Consider the following 15,610-nt stretch of genomic DNA (forward strand, 5'->3'; position numbering starts at 1 on the left):
CCTAAGGTGAAACAGCACAATAGAGGCAATATTATAATTTCTGATCTTTTCCTGATTTCCGACGATATTTTTAGCCGAAAAATGCGTACTATATTTTCTAATTTTTTTTTAATGATGTATAGAAATTGCCAATATTCGGGCTGGAATGAATCTTATGAAAACGAATCTGTCGGTACAATTCCTAAAATATAAAGACTTATCTCGCAGATAAAGGACCAAATACTGGTTTTTTCAGTGGTCAGTCCCTACCGGTTTATCAGCCTAAACTACTGACTTGACGTACCGTAATAAAAAACGGTGTAACTGTGTCAAATCTTATGAGCTAGACAGAACCTTTACAGATATATTTCATGAGGATTATTAGCATTTAGATCCGGTTATCACTTCTTAATAAGTTTAGATATGATAATAAGTAAGGATACCCTTACTTTAGACTAATCTTTTACCATAAATATTTTTCTGCTCGAGAAATTTCTACAAATTTTGGCAGAATATGCTTCCACAGAGGCGGCATATTAAGTTATGTCATGCATTACTATTCTTATAGAAGAAATATACTCCGCAGAAGAGCATGCACTTCTTAAATCATAATTCCCTCCTCTAAAAGACCTTCATTAATAACGTCTTATAAAACTAAACTTTCGTTCTGCCGAGACACTTACAGTTATGTAATTTTCCGTGTGTGCTCTCAAAAGTGTTAACGATCAACAAAGTGAGAAAGTGAAACAGCGAAAAAGTAAGAAAGACTGTTATTTCTAAATAGTACCAAAAAAGATTGCTTGGTACAAACCAATTAGAATTTGGACACCCACATAAAGTACTTCAAATATAATTATTAAAAAAAAGTCGGACAATAAAAATGAGACGAACGCGGCCCCACTTACAAACACCATCATCACCAAGTACTGCCTCGCCACAACGCGTAAGACAACGCAGAACATTGACACCGCCGCTGGAGCCACAAGATGAGCTACTTACAATTGAATTATCTGAAAATTCCCAACCAGCTTCACCTCCTGATGTAATTGAAACTGTGACGCTTTCAAGTGATATATCAGTTCCTACAGTTACTATCGATTCTGAAGAATCATTAACGGTTCCAGATGTAACTGAAATTGTGGAAATAACACATGAAGTCGAAGATAATTCTAACCCACCACTCGCGGATCGTGAGTTATCACCCATTTACATATCAAGTGACTCTGACTGCTTGACAGAGGAGCTAGAGGTGCCAAATCAGCCGAAAGAAGATGCGCCGATTGGAAAAAGACGAGGTAGCATGTATTCAGAACGCGTTTGGCAACCGCATAGTCCGTACAAGTTGTACAAGAAAAAGAAAATGTCATCGCCCAGAGAACGTGCGCAAAGTGAAGATAGAACTGTGTCGGGTGAAGGTAGTCATAAGAAAATATCGGCTGTTTTAAAGAGAGCAAAAAGTGAAGAAAGCATATTTAATGTCAGCCAAAACGCAGTAGCAACACCGATAGCTGAAAGTGGAACAAGTGGCGACAGAACAATTCCAAGATCTGCGTTGTCCACTGTGGCTGAACCAGAACCGAAAAATTCATCAGTTCCAACAGAGCAAGAGCGTACAGGAAATAACTCCGAAACATCTCTCATAAAAAGTGACTCAAATCAGTTGGAAAATTCAGACGCTACACCGGCTAGTGAAAGGACCTCACCTAAACCTTCTTCCTCCCCAAATAAAGACAAATCACCAGAAAATTATTGTAATAACCATAAAAAATCGTCAGTTAACAAAAAGAAAGTGAAAAGTCCTGATAAAAACAAAGAGACGTTGGTTACTAAAGAGGCTCAAAACAGAGGACCCAACCAGTCAAATAACGATGCTGAAGCTACAGAAAATGAATCTAATGAGCCAAAAACTCCGTCCGCTTCAGAAGAAACAAAAAAGTCAGATGGTGACACCAAACTCCCCGAAAAACCAACGACGTCCACGGAAACTGAAAGAGAAGGAATTGACAATCCACTAGAACAAAGACCTTCGGACTCAACGCTGGCGGATGATGCAAGTATTGAGCACAGTCCACCGGAAACATCTTTAGTGCAAACACCTCAGAGAACATCTGTTGTTAAGGTAATTAACGTCACAATGCCACGAATAAGAGACCGCCGTCATCTTATAAGACTATCTCCAGAAGTTGCCGCCAGAATCAACCGGCAACCACTCTACCAACCTCAATCGCTAACGTCTCGCTTATTGAAAACAGTTGCCGTGCAAACTCTTATGAATTGGTATCATATAATGCCATTGCATAGAGAGGCTGCTGCCTGCAGTTTAAATGAGCTCGTTAGCGTTGCAGTACAGTATGAAAGACATGTGTTGAGACAGAGGGCAGAACAGAATTTACCTACACATAACTCGGAGCCACTAATTATACATTTGAATGCAGTTGCACCAGAAATATCGACGACAACGACCTCAAGATCAGTAGAGACCGATCTACGTTGGTTCGAATTAGTGCCTATATTAGCGAGCCCTGGACGACGATTTCTCGTTAGGGTAACCTTACCTAGAGCAAGAGCCGCTAATGCACAAACCCCTGGAAATAGCCTAACTAATGGACCCAACACATGCAGGGAAATTGTTAGCGCTCAAGCAGAGCAAACGACGCCAAACAGAGTGGAACTGGTCACAACGGCAACACAATACGATATCCAAACAGACACATCAGCGGTGGATACAAATGAGACAGAAAATCGACTACGTACCAACACAGTGGTGGGTACGGAAGATTCAGAAAACCAAATAGTTACAGCGGCAACGCAAATTCAACCGATAAGCACGGAAACACAGTCTACAACATGCGACATGCCGGAAAGAGTGAATACGGCCACGCAGTATGATCCCCCACCGTTAGAGCCCGCGACGAGTACACAAACTGCGATTGAAGCTGCCGGTGGTGAAGTCAGTACGCTTTCGACATTATGTCGCATGGCTATGTTAGCGCCACAGTCCACACATACTCCAGTCCAACCCGCTGGCTTTGAGGTTAATACCTTATCTGCTTTGTGTCGCTCAGCGTTGTTGGAGAATGTTTCAATGCATGATTCAAGTCAAACTATTGCTGTTGAAGTTAATACACCAGCTACACTAACGGATTCGACGGCGCAACCGACAAACGAGCAATTCTCACAAAGGGAACCGCCACAGGAGATAAAGGAAGAAAATGATTTGAATGCCGTTGGCACGGATGAAGATCATGATATTAATGATAACAATAATCATTTCAATCAATTCCCTGTGGATGTTAAAGTTGAAGTTGATGGAATGCTAAGCCCCATATCTTTGGCTGATTCGGACGAAAACATAAAGCCATCTCTTATGTGTACGGAAACAGTTGATAGTCCAAATACGAACTGTAATTTATATAAAAGAAAATTTCTTGCGAAAATTCTGCTAAACAGTGTAATAACAGTGTCTTCAGAATCAGCACAAGACCCCTTCGACTTACCGATACGGCCAGAAGACTACGATGAGAATGCGCCGGTATTTGATGATGAAGTCAAGATTACAAATACCAGTGTAAATCTAAATACTGATGCAGATTTGGATATGGGTCCTTCAACATCGCAGCGTGCTCTACAAACACTGAATGAATTAAATACAGACGATAGATGGCAATACAGACCCAACATATCGGCAAGGCGACGCAGTGTCAGTTTGTCACCAAACATTGAGTTGGCGATCTATCAAGAAATTGAGGACAGAATGAATGCAAATAACGCAACTATTGTTTCCAGCTCGAGTCCAATTGAGCTCGAGGGTGGCAATGTGCCCACGACTTCGTATACTGAGACGCACTTTCACTCATATAGTAAACCTGAATCGCATGAACCTTTACCACGCACTCCAACACAACTTTTAGCTTGCGTGCCATTGGACAGGTTGTTGCGACCAGTTGGTACCAGGGAGCGACGACACTCTGAGCCCATGTGCGTGATTCATACAACAAATATTGCAACGGAGCGACAGAACACAGCGGTAACTGCACAACTCAGCGCTGTGGGTAGCTCCTCACCATTAACACAAATAGTGGTGAGCTCTCAATCGGACGACGACTCATCTATAGAAGATAACACTGTTGCGGATATGGCAATTCATGCTCAAAGTGAAAACAGCCACAATTTGTACACATATTTCGCTGAATTGGATCCCAACATAATTTGGTCGTGTTACTTTCTGAGACGGTCCGTTAATATTACGATGACAACGCGTCTGATTTCGGGGAGGTCCACAATCGGAGAATGGCTGCACGAATATCTACATATTTCTGGATTTTGTACACTCCAAGCATTTCAGCATAATATTGAAGCCGTAGCTAATGATGATGATAAAATGATAACGTTCGTCTACTTTTTACCATGCAGTGCAAAGTTTATTGGCGGTTATGAAACGACTTTTAGAATGTTGCATGACGCCTTGAAAGAGTCTAAAGTGGCAAGATTGAAAAGTGACTACATGAATGTTTATTTATATCCACTTGAGACGGGCGCATTGTTCCGCTATGGCATACAGTTGAAAGAATTGAATGATTTTTTGGATAATGCGCAGAGACCAAATCTTTTACTGGGTGTAATATTTCATAATAGAGATCTGCCGGATTTGCCGGATTCGCGTTTTCCTCATCTCTCTGACGGCACAGTAGAACGTGCAACGCTCGAATTGAGAAATTGCGCGGGTAGGTGAATGTGTACTGAGTTTAAAGATCACGAGCTTTAGCACAGCTCTTTGCAGGTATCGACAACAATGAAAACGAGGTGACCAGCCAATCGAGCACTGAGGAAACTGCAAATGACAGCGAGGGGACCAACCAATCAAGCACTGAGGAAACTGTACATGACAGCGAGGTGATCAACCTCGCTGATGAAACTGGTAATTCCGAGGTAAATAACCAATCGAGCACTGAGGAAACTGCAAATGACAGCGAGGGGACCAACCAATCAAGCACTGAGGAAACTGTACATGACAGCGAGGTGATCAACCTCGCTGATGAAACTGGTAATTCCGAGGTAAATAACCAATCGAGCACTGAGGAAACTGTACATGACAGCGAGGTGAGCAACCAACCGAACACTGAAGATGCTGTACTCGACACCGAGGTGATCAACCCACCAAACACTGAAGATACTGCACACGACACCGAGGTGATCAACCAACCGAGCACTGAGGATACTACACACGACACCGCGGTGATCAACCAACCGAGCACTGAGGATACTGTACACGACACCGCGGTGATCAACCAATCGAGCACTGTGGAAACTACATACGACACCGAGGTGAACAATCAACCGAACACGGAGGAAACTGTACTCGACTCCACACTCGGGCAGACGGTAAAAATTAGTTTTCTTTAAAAGATACCAGAAACGAATGTTAACTTCATTTCAAACTGTAGTCGTTCGAGTCTACAACGTCATCACAACGTTCTCCCGAACTAGCCTATGATGGTGATATTTCACAATCTGTAGATGGACTGTCACATACGGATGATACGCCGGTCAAGCGCCTGCATAACGGCAATGGATTTTTCCAGGAAAATTCACCAGCCGACAGCGCTGATACCAACGTAAGTCACTATAACGACTTCGACCGAAGTACTGTACTATTGTAATTATCATTCTAAATTTTTAGAATCATCTCAATAAAGGCAACGCGCCGAAAAGAAAACCACAGGTAGGTGTTTTTCCAAAATTAATCAATGTTTACACAACTGTAATTGAAATCTTCGTGTTTAGCTGTCTAGCACGTCAACATCTTCTCCGCCGACTACAGAAATTACTGATCAGTCGATTAGGGATGAAGATGTTTCACGTCGTAAGGCAAGCACAAAACGTAATCAACCTCTGAAGAAGCGCAAGAAGAGAGTAGTCTCATTATCAACATCATCTTCATCATCACCCTTCAACAGGTGTGATAGATTGAACGTGAAACAGCGTGAGAATAGTTCATTAACTACCGCTTCGGTAATGGCACACACAAGTTCATTTGATGAGGGAACTTTGAGAAATGGAACTGAACACCGATACGTCCATAACTCAAGCGGCTCATGTGATGTCGATGAAAATGAAACCCTACGCACAGGGGGTACTGACGAGGGTTGTTCTAATAGAGGAGATTGGGGAAGTGACCCTGACACGGATAATATATCTTACGTCGATCTTTCAGACACAACAAGTACTACTGATGGAAGTACAAAGAAGGAATGTACCACAGATGAAGATTCGAAAAAGTCTGCAGTACAGAAGAGGTGCTCAAACAATTCAAGCTCATCTACTGAAACCGAGTCAAAATATGAAAAAAGTCCACTACAATTTACGTCTACCGATACTGGTTCGATAGATGTTGATATAACAGGTATAGACTCCACATCTCTTGAAGGTAATGCGGGAAGCGAAAATGAGGAAACTCCAAGTTATGATGTGAAATCAAGATCTTCTAGTGCCCACAGTGTGAGTGAACGACCCGAGTATGAAAGACAATCAAGAGGGTCCGGATATTCGGATGATACTACTAGAGAAACAGGCACTACAGGCAGTATATTGGGTGTAGAAGGCAGTAGTAGTAGGAGGAACTTATTTGATTCCTCTACAGATTCCACCTCATCAACTGCACACGATAATACGGAAAAGAAGAGCACAGATGACATGAACAAAACTTCTTCTCGTGATTTAGGTGCTAAAAGTAGAAGCAAGAGTGAAGAAGAGTTAAGACCTCACAAAAAAAGTACCAGAGAAACCACATCAGACACTGAGTCAACACAGGGCAATAGAACAACAACTAAGTCTAATATAAAAAAGCCACAGCCCGATAGAGATACAGAAAATAATGAGAACGTGCGGTCATCTCGCTCCAGCTTATCAGGGGAGAGTAGTTCAAAAGATAGTAGCACTACACAAACATCTCGATCTACCTATGGTAGTAGTACAATGGAAATTGTGCGTAGTATTGACAGTGCTGCTCTTAAGCTCCATTTTTCAGATACAAATTCAAATCATACTGAACCCAAAGCAAATGTGGAAAGTGGTGAAACGTCAACTGATTCGGATGCATCAGTAAAGACAGCTATGAGGGCAGCTCAGACAGAGGACAGCACAGATAATAACGAAAATGACAAAGGCGAAAGTCAGACTATTAAAGACTCAAATAGTAATAAAAGTACTATGAGTGGTGAAAGGAAGGAAGGAAGTACCGAAAATACTTCATCAGGAACTGAATCCTCTGATAAAAATACAACAATATCGACTAGTACTGAGGAAGAGAAATCAAAATATTCTGAAAACAAAAGGAATGTTTTGAAAAAAGAAGATGAGACTTCTAAAGAAAGTTATGAAACACAAACTCAGAATAATAATAATGAAAGTGTTAATGTTGGAGATACACCAAATATAGAAGAGGACCATTTTGTTCTACGGATAGAATCATCCGATGAGAGTTCAAATGAAGGTTTTAAAGAAGTAGATAAGAAAAGGGAAGTGGAAACTGAGGCAGGGTCTACAACTTCAGTTGAAGAGAATGAAGGTCAACCTATTGAAGGAGGCCAGAACTTTTCAAATGAACAGCCCCGAGCCACTGCAGGACTAACTGACTCGCCGAGTGCTGGAGCCTTGCAGGGATTCCCAGAAGTAACAAGAAGTACACAAGTGGAAATCTCTATTTCCAAGATATCGGTAGACGTTGCTTCAACTTCGAGCAAAACAGCTTCCAATACACAACCATCTCCGAATGGCGCGTCAAAAGATCCCATTTTTCGGGAACCTACCGAATGCATTAGTCCTCTTCGCACCAGAAGCAGAAACACCGGTTTTTTCAAACTTTTCCCGTTGGATTCACAAGCAAATCAAGCGACTTACTGGCCTTTTCCACATGCAGAGGGAGAGCTGCACAGCTACGTAGATTCCCTGGATGCAGAGGTTAGTATTTTGAGACCATAACCAAATAAGCTGGGAACAAATTCCTGCGATTTACTACTTATAGACTGCACAAGCGATGAATGGTACAGAAAGTGCACAGCAAGTGGAGGAAATATGTTTGCATGAAGAGCATACTCGTAATAATGGCGAAACGCCAGAAACAATCAATGAGGAAGCAACAAGGAACGGCGCTATTGAGACACCAATTTCGCACAGTAGTAATGGACAACCTTGTAGCGAAAGGAACACGGACGACGCTAACGAAGTTGACTTGCATCAGTCGGATGCATTGGAAACTCTTGCAGATTGGACTAGGCAGGCTACAAGTATTAATCCACTTTGCCATATAAGTAGTTATTGTACTGTTATACTATATTTTATATTTATTTAATTCAGATGACTTGGTTGATCCCTATGAAAGCGTAGATTTGCTTTCAGAAGAGAGTTCAAATGAAGAAACAGACAACACACAAGTGACAGAAAATTCACAAGCTGCTATTGTACCAAGAGAGCCAGCTAATGGTAATGGTAATGGTAACGGTAACGGTAACGGTAAGGCTCGAAGCGAGTCAGACGATGAAGACTCATAAAAGTGGGTGTCCACATATAGCATATTTAAGCTCATCTTATCAATACAAAAGAATATTTTAATGATATTTTAACAAAAACAATCACAAAATGTTTTATGTGTTTTAACTGTTCTTATGTAAGTTGATATGTTTTATGTTCGTTTATTTGTCATAAGAACACAAATGTATCTCATTGATTACTCCTGTATTAATTGTATTAAGAAAAATTATAAAATAAACATCTAAAAACCTGTTATCAGGTTGGACAAGCAATTTATCGTTTTTGTTTTTTTTGCTCCAATTACGATTTTACCAAAATAGATCTATATAGATCAATAGACAGGAGTCAAAATAGATCTATTTTGATCTGCTATCACTTTTTATATATTTTATGGATACACATGAAGTCAACGAAGATCTTCTTGACTTTATTTAAACTTGACTTCACAAGCAGTTTGATATATAGATCAAAATTGATCTATTTTGACTCCTGTCTTGAACTTCCGTGAAACCAAGTAGATCTCCATTGACTTCGCGTGTATACATAAGATATAAAAAGTGACACGTCAAATGAGGGCCATTTTATTAATAATTTGAGGGATTACACAAGATCAAGTTAAGTGTAATATTACGCAAGGTCAAACAGAGATTTAGGCGAAGTTAAATTAGATTCACGAGAAGTTAAGGTGAAGGTCAAGAAAGTTCACGATAGAGATCACGGGATATTAAGCTGGGCCGTGAGTAGTCAAACTATAATTTAAGCAAGAACATACTATCTTTTAGCGACTTCGAGATTGCAATGAAAGCTGGTCCATACCATCTTGACATATCTTTTTTTCCATCCAGTTTTGAGCTCTATTTAATTTGTCATACGTCAAAGAATAAAATACTCATCAGGGATTGCAAATTTCGAAGTGTACAAGAATTAATTCGAAAAATTCGGACTCATTCAACTTATGGTCAACATAATATGCCTACTGTGCGCATTATTCGCAACACCGCCACCCATCTTGAGAATCACCATTAATTATTAGATAATATTCGACTGAAGATACTACGTCCAGGTTAGTGGGCCGAAGAAATCATCATGTTTTCAAAAATTACGACGGTGAGAATGTAACCGTTAATGGCGACCGTTATCGTGCAATGATAACCGACTATTTGATGCCTGAAAATGAAGCCCGTGATCTCGATGTCATTTGATTTCAACAAGACAGCGTCACTTCACCACACATCGCTTCTATCAATGGATTTATTGAAAGAATACTTTGGTGAGCAGATAATTTCACGTTTTGAACCGATTGATTGGACAGCAAAATCTTGTGATATCACATGCCTTTCCATCTGTTCTCTGACATCTGTTTAAATAACTATACCCAAATTATATTTATCAAATTATATCAAATATATACTAAACGATCTGTGCTTTCGATATATCTTCTTGGACTGAACTTTATCAAATGAACGATTGGACTATTTTTAACTGCTTGATTAGTAGAGGCCCCAAAGGTTTTTGCTGTTGAAAGAAATTTAAAACAAGTAAGGAAGGGCTAAGTTCGGGTGTAACCGAACATTTTATCTCTCTCAATTTATTTATTTAACTTTATTTATACGCAATTTGACCCACATATTCGTCATATATATTGTATAAAGTCCATTGAAAGTTGGAAACCTTAATGTTAGATTAGAAGCACCGAGGTCCTCATGTTCGATATATGGGGCCTTAAAAACCTATGGTCCGATTTCGGCAATTTTTAGAATGGGGCTGCCACACTATAAACATAGTATTTGTGCAAAGCTCTGCACCGATATCTTCACTAGTGCTTACTTTATATATTGTAAAGTAAGCGATTAAGGTCGTCTTCAAAGTTCTGGTATATATGAAGTAGGCGTAGTTGTGATGCGATTTGGCCTATTTTCACAACATATCATTGGGATGTAAGGAAACTATTACAAACCAAGTTTCATTGAAAACGGTCGAGTAGTTCCTGAGATATGGTTTTTGACTCATAAGTGGGCGACGCCACGCCCATTTTCCATTTTGTAAAAAAATCTGAGTGCAGCTTCCATCTGCCATTCCTTATGTGTTTCTGACGTTTTTCTTTAGTGAGTTAACCCACTTTTAGTAATTTTCAACTAACCTTTGTATGGAAGGTGGGCGTGATTATTATCCGATTTCTTTCATTTTTGGACTGTATTAAGAAGTGGCTAAAAAAACGACTACAGAAAGTTTGGTTTATATAGCTCTATTGGTTTGCGAGATATGTGCAAAAAACCTATTTGGGGGCGGGGCCACGCCCACTTTCCCAAAAAAAAATACATCCAAGTATGCCCATTCATAGTGCGATCCTTCATACCAAATTATTTCCATAGCTTTATTTATGGCTTAGTTATGCCACTTTATGTGTTTTCGGTTTTCGCCATGTTGTGGGCGTGGCAGTGGTGTAAGTTTCATCAAGATATCTTAATTCTTACTCAAGTTACAGCTTGCACAGACGGACGGACGGACGGACAGACAGACATTCGGATTTGAACTCCACTCTTCACCCTGATCACTTTGGTATATATACTAACTATATATATCTCTATCTAACTCGTTTAGTTTTGTGTGTTACAAACAACCGTTATGTGAACAAAACTATAATACTCTCTTTAGCAACTTTGTTGCGAGAGTATAAATAGATTAGAAGTTTTTAGCATTTTTTAGCTTAACTGGGTTTTGTTATAATATTTCGATCGTATTACTCAAAAAATTTACTGAAGCTTTTCTAAAGCTTTAAGCTTGATGGAAATATGTTTAATCCGATCAAGGCTTAGTAGATATTTTCGTTTAAGTCTTTTCTATAATTTATCTTATTCTAGAGTTCTTGACTATGACAGTTGTGCTTTCAAAGTTGATTCAGGATCAAATTACGTAAGTTCTGTAGGACACAATCGAAAAGTCCCACTAAGCTCTCTGCTTCCCATGCTTAATTTTGTGGAACTTGCCTACATTTTAAAATTGTGTTATGAATTTTATTAAAAAAATGAGCGAAACATTTTCATATATACTAGTATGTAAACAAAGCGATAAATAATAAAAAATATTCAAAAAATGCAGTGAAGTTGCATTTCAATTGTCAATTACGCTACAGTGCCTACAACAAATTGACAATTTGAAAAATTCAATAAAAATCATCACCGTAGGGGAATTGATTTATGTATGTACTTACTCATTGATATACATATGTACATATATGTATTTTATGCATGTATGTAGAATAAAAAAATATTGAATAAAGTATTCGTTGAAATTCTGAAAAACTAAAAATGTAAAAACAACAATAACAATAACAAACAAGAAAGCACTGCTCCACCCCTTTTGGCTGTAGAGGTGAAAGAACAACGAGAATTGGCATAAAACTTCACATAAATTTTCAGCAAACACACAAATTGAAATAAATTTACAAGAATAGATGAACACGCCGATTGCAATGGACGGACAGCAGGCTGCTGGTGTATGCATGAGAGCGCTGCGCACGCTTTTGGCACAAAGTTAACGGTGAAAATTTTAAAATTGTGTGGACATTTTTAAGTGGCAACAAGGCAATAAAAAAATTTTTAAAATATAAAAATTAAAAAAAAGAACAAATAAAAAATCGCTTTGCTTGCAGCGTTGCATTGTGCGCGCCATTGTTGCGCATATCACGCATACACACACTCACGCATATTTATATCAATTTATTATATTTATTGGCGCGCATTCAACACGGTTTTCGCTGCAAAATTTATGCAATCGCGTTTGTTTTTTTTTTTACAATTTTATTTTATAAACTTTTGCCTTTAGCTCTCAATGACACACACACCCATACACACTCGCACAATCGCGCACATTAATTGCAACACACAAAAACAATGCGCTTGTGTTGGCATTGTGACAGTTAGTTACTCATACAAATGCAATTTTCGCTCATGTTCACTCCATTTGCATATTAAGTTATGGCCGAAATGACAAAAAACCAACCGTTAAGCGTGCCGTGGGAAACTTGTTCGATTAACATTTGAATGGAGCGAAACAATGCGTTTAATGAACAAATGTGCGCTGCATGTGTGTGTGTGTGATAGTTTAAAAATGCAAAATAGATGGTGAATAACGGAGAATTATTTGAGTATTTTTTGAGCAACATTCTAAAAAAAACTAAATCGCCTATGAAATGCATATTTTGGGAACAATGTACATTACGAAAGAGTTCTAAGCGTTGTTCATGTATTAATTGATATTTATTTCACGTAGTTGAGAAAAAAAGATATAATATACAGCATTAAGATTGATTAGACTTACTCAAATGTGAAGTTTGGTCTGGTTGTATCTGAAGTTACTAAGTATTTCTTACTCTTCCTTAGATACTTAATCCAATATCCGATGGCCTTGTCTTAAAAATGTATATTTGATCCCGATTTCATTGGAGAAACATTCAATTATATATGAAAGAGAGCACTTGTTTCATACTATCCCTATGCAGAACCGGCAAAAAGGGTTCCGATCTCAAAAAGTCATTCCTTAAAACGGTCGCCACACGCCCTACATGATTTAAGTTGGTCTGGTTGGCCAGAGAGCCATACATAAACCAGTTTTGCCCTTTGCGATACAAGATAGACTGCCGTCACGTAGTCAATGAGGAGTAGTCATCCATTAGTATGTCTGCGCTTGACGCGAATTTCAAAAGGTCAGGTGGTTTCACTAACAACACCTCTACCAGATGATCATACTGTGAGGCCCACAAATGCTGAAGCTGTTACCTTGACAATGCAGGACAAGCATACAAGCGATGTTTCATTGTTCCTCTGGTACCTTGCTCTTGACATTTCCTCCAGTCCTCGCGATCTGTCAGCCACATCTTGTAGACGTGCGCCGCTAGCAGACTCGGACCAGTGAGTATGCCGACCATATATCTACAGTTCCTTCTATTGATCGTGTACTTCGGACCTAGCGCTTTACACATATCTTTTTCATCTCGGTTGATCCTTAAAGCACACTTTAAACTTTCTTACCAAATTCCTGTCTAGATCATAATATATATACATATGTACATATATACGTCGGGTAAATCTCAATATGTTTTTGTCAATGAAAAAGTTTCTTAGAAACTCAATAACAACGAATTCGTACAACTTCTTGATCTACACCTTTGGCGAAGAAGAAACGCCACAAAGCATCTAGAACAGAATTGAGCAGAAATTATATATGTATAGTAATATACTACAGAATAACTATAAAAAGTGGTGACTAAGGTCAATCTCTAATATTGCTAACTCTCTCGGTGTACTGTCGATATTGTCGAAGTCGGATTCGACCTTCCATCTCCCTCTTCCGTCTTTATAACATTTTTTGACTGTCACTATTCATGCTGTATGGGTCCCCACTCAGAGCCGATATCCACTTCTTAGTCGCCTATATAGATCCCAAAGTTATCTCTGTTAAGAAGTCAAGGCAAGCGTTGACAGACACCCTTATGGTGAAATGTGTTCAGAGCCGACCAGCGCAAAGGGAGAGTCATCTCAATCTACCACACCAACCCAATGATGACGGGAGGGAAACCTACTCTGAGGCCTACCAGTGTTTTAACGGGGCGGAGGTAGCCAGCAGCCTCTTCTGTTACAGAGTGCCATCACTGTATACTCAGGTGGCATACCAGGATTCAAACCAATCCATCTATAAGGCCTTAATTATAATAAAATAAAATTAATCATAGTCCGTATCCTTCAAAGGTTGTGATTTCTAAGAGTCTCAATGCTGTGGAGGCCGCAGGTCATTTAGCGTTATTCAACCGCTTGAAATCGACTTACTCTACATCCCTCTCTAAAAACAAGACTTCCCGATATTTTTTTAACGAAGAGTAGAGCTCTCTGTTGTTATTGTAGCGTTAGTAAACATTCCCAAAACCGATCGGCATAGAACCGACTCGCGCGGGAACAGAGCATCGCTCTCTCCAACTCTGCGATAACCATCAGATACTACTTAGAACCATAGATAATTTATTATTTTTGTCTCATTATCTTTAAGAAATTATATCTTAACATATCTTTTCTTGTATAAACATATCATAATGCCGTCTTTCAAGAACTTCTCTTTGAATAATTTCAGTTGCTATATTTCTTGAATATATGTGGTTAGTTACGACCTGCTTTCTGTAAACAAGTGACATATCTCGTAACCTATTTATATTTCTCTAATACTTAATACTCTGCTGTGACCTCGAATAAATCTTTTTTAATATTCTACGCTTACTTGCTCACTTTGCAGTCGAATTCTACTAAATCGAGTGTCATTTGAATAAGTCATGGAAATATTTCACAAATCGCATGCATTTTTTGTTGCTGAAAGCAATATTTCTCTCCGAAGCATGCAAAATATTTAGTATTTCATGAAATTTATTAATATATTTATATTTTATACTATTTTAATTCATATTCTCTTGTATTTACATAGAATTTTGTCATAGCTTAGCACTGAGTTAGCATGCAAATAATATTTTTTTGAAATATTACAACAAAAGCTTGATAAAGTGCATGCCAAAAAAAATGTAGAATTCTTTAAACGAAAAAATTCACTAAATTGCATATTTTTGTCAGTTAAATAATAACAACTCTAACGAACTGACAATGTGTAAATTTATGTAAGCGCTTTTCAAAGTTTTGCGGCTTTTTATTGCGGCGATTGCTCATGTGCGCTGTTGCTGTATTTATTTAAATGGTTATTTGACAAAAATCTTTTTTCCCCGATTTTTAACTAGAAATTGTTCATACAGTCGAATGCTTGCGAACAACCGAGTGAAAATATCGCTCGCTTTGTAACAAAAACACGCTTACAGTGTATTACAATTGCGGCCAACAAAGCGTTTAAATTGATTTTGTGCGAGGAAAAGTGAAAAAAAAAAGATTTTGGAAAAATATAAAACTATTTAATATAAACCAATTATAATGTATATCGATTTAAATATGTATGTTTGTATGTCTAAAATATACCATTTATACACTAAGCGACACTTGAATAGTACCAGATGTGTTGTATCAATAAAAATTAATTTTATAAAGGGTTTTCTTTAAAGGGACGCTACAAAAGT

General features: G+C 38.6%; 1 protein-coding gene across 1 annotated transcript; it reads left to right on the forward strand.

Moving 5' to 3' along the window:
• The first annotated feature begins 701 nt into the window (after nt 1–701).
• On the forward strand, nt 702–8,796 carry LOC105217307 (uncharacterized). The gene is made up of 7 exons (XM_054234518.1): nt 702–4,703; nt 4,760–5,361; nt 5,424–5,594; nt 5,660–5,701; nt 5,764–7,938; nt 8,003–8,264; nt 8,335–8,796. Exons 1-7 carry the CDS (start codon nt 860–862, stop codon nt 8,526–8,528), a joined length of 7,290 nt encoding a protein of 2,429 aa, XP_054090493.1. The 5' UTR covers nt 702–859; the 3' UTR covers nt 8,529–8,796.
• The last annotated feature ends 6,814 nt before the right edge of the window (nt 8,797–15,610 follow it).

The sequence above is a fragment of the Zeugodacus cucurbitae genome, chromosome 6, assembly GCF_028554725.1.
Source record: "Zeugodacus cucurbitae isolate PBARC_wt_2022May chromosome 6, idZeuCucr1.2, whole genome shotgun sequence".
In the NCBI taxonomy this organism is placed as follows: domain Eukaryota; kingdom Metazoa; phylum Arthropoda; class Insecta; order Diptera; family Tephritidae; genus Zeugodacus; species Zeugodacus cucurbitae.

Coding starts and splice junctions, on each gene's coding strand:
- LOC105217307 (XM_054234518.1), top strand. CDS start 860: ATGAGACGAACGCGGCCCCACTTACAAACACCATCATCACCAAGTACT. Junction 4,704..4,759: donor CGAATTGAGAAATTGCGCGG/GTAGGTGAATGT, acceptor AGCTCTTTGCAG/GTATCGACAACAATGAAAAC. Junction 7,939..8,002: donor TAGATTCCCTGGATGCAGAG/GTTAGTATTTTG, acceptor TACTACTTATAG/ACTGCACAAGCGATGAATGG.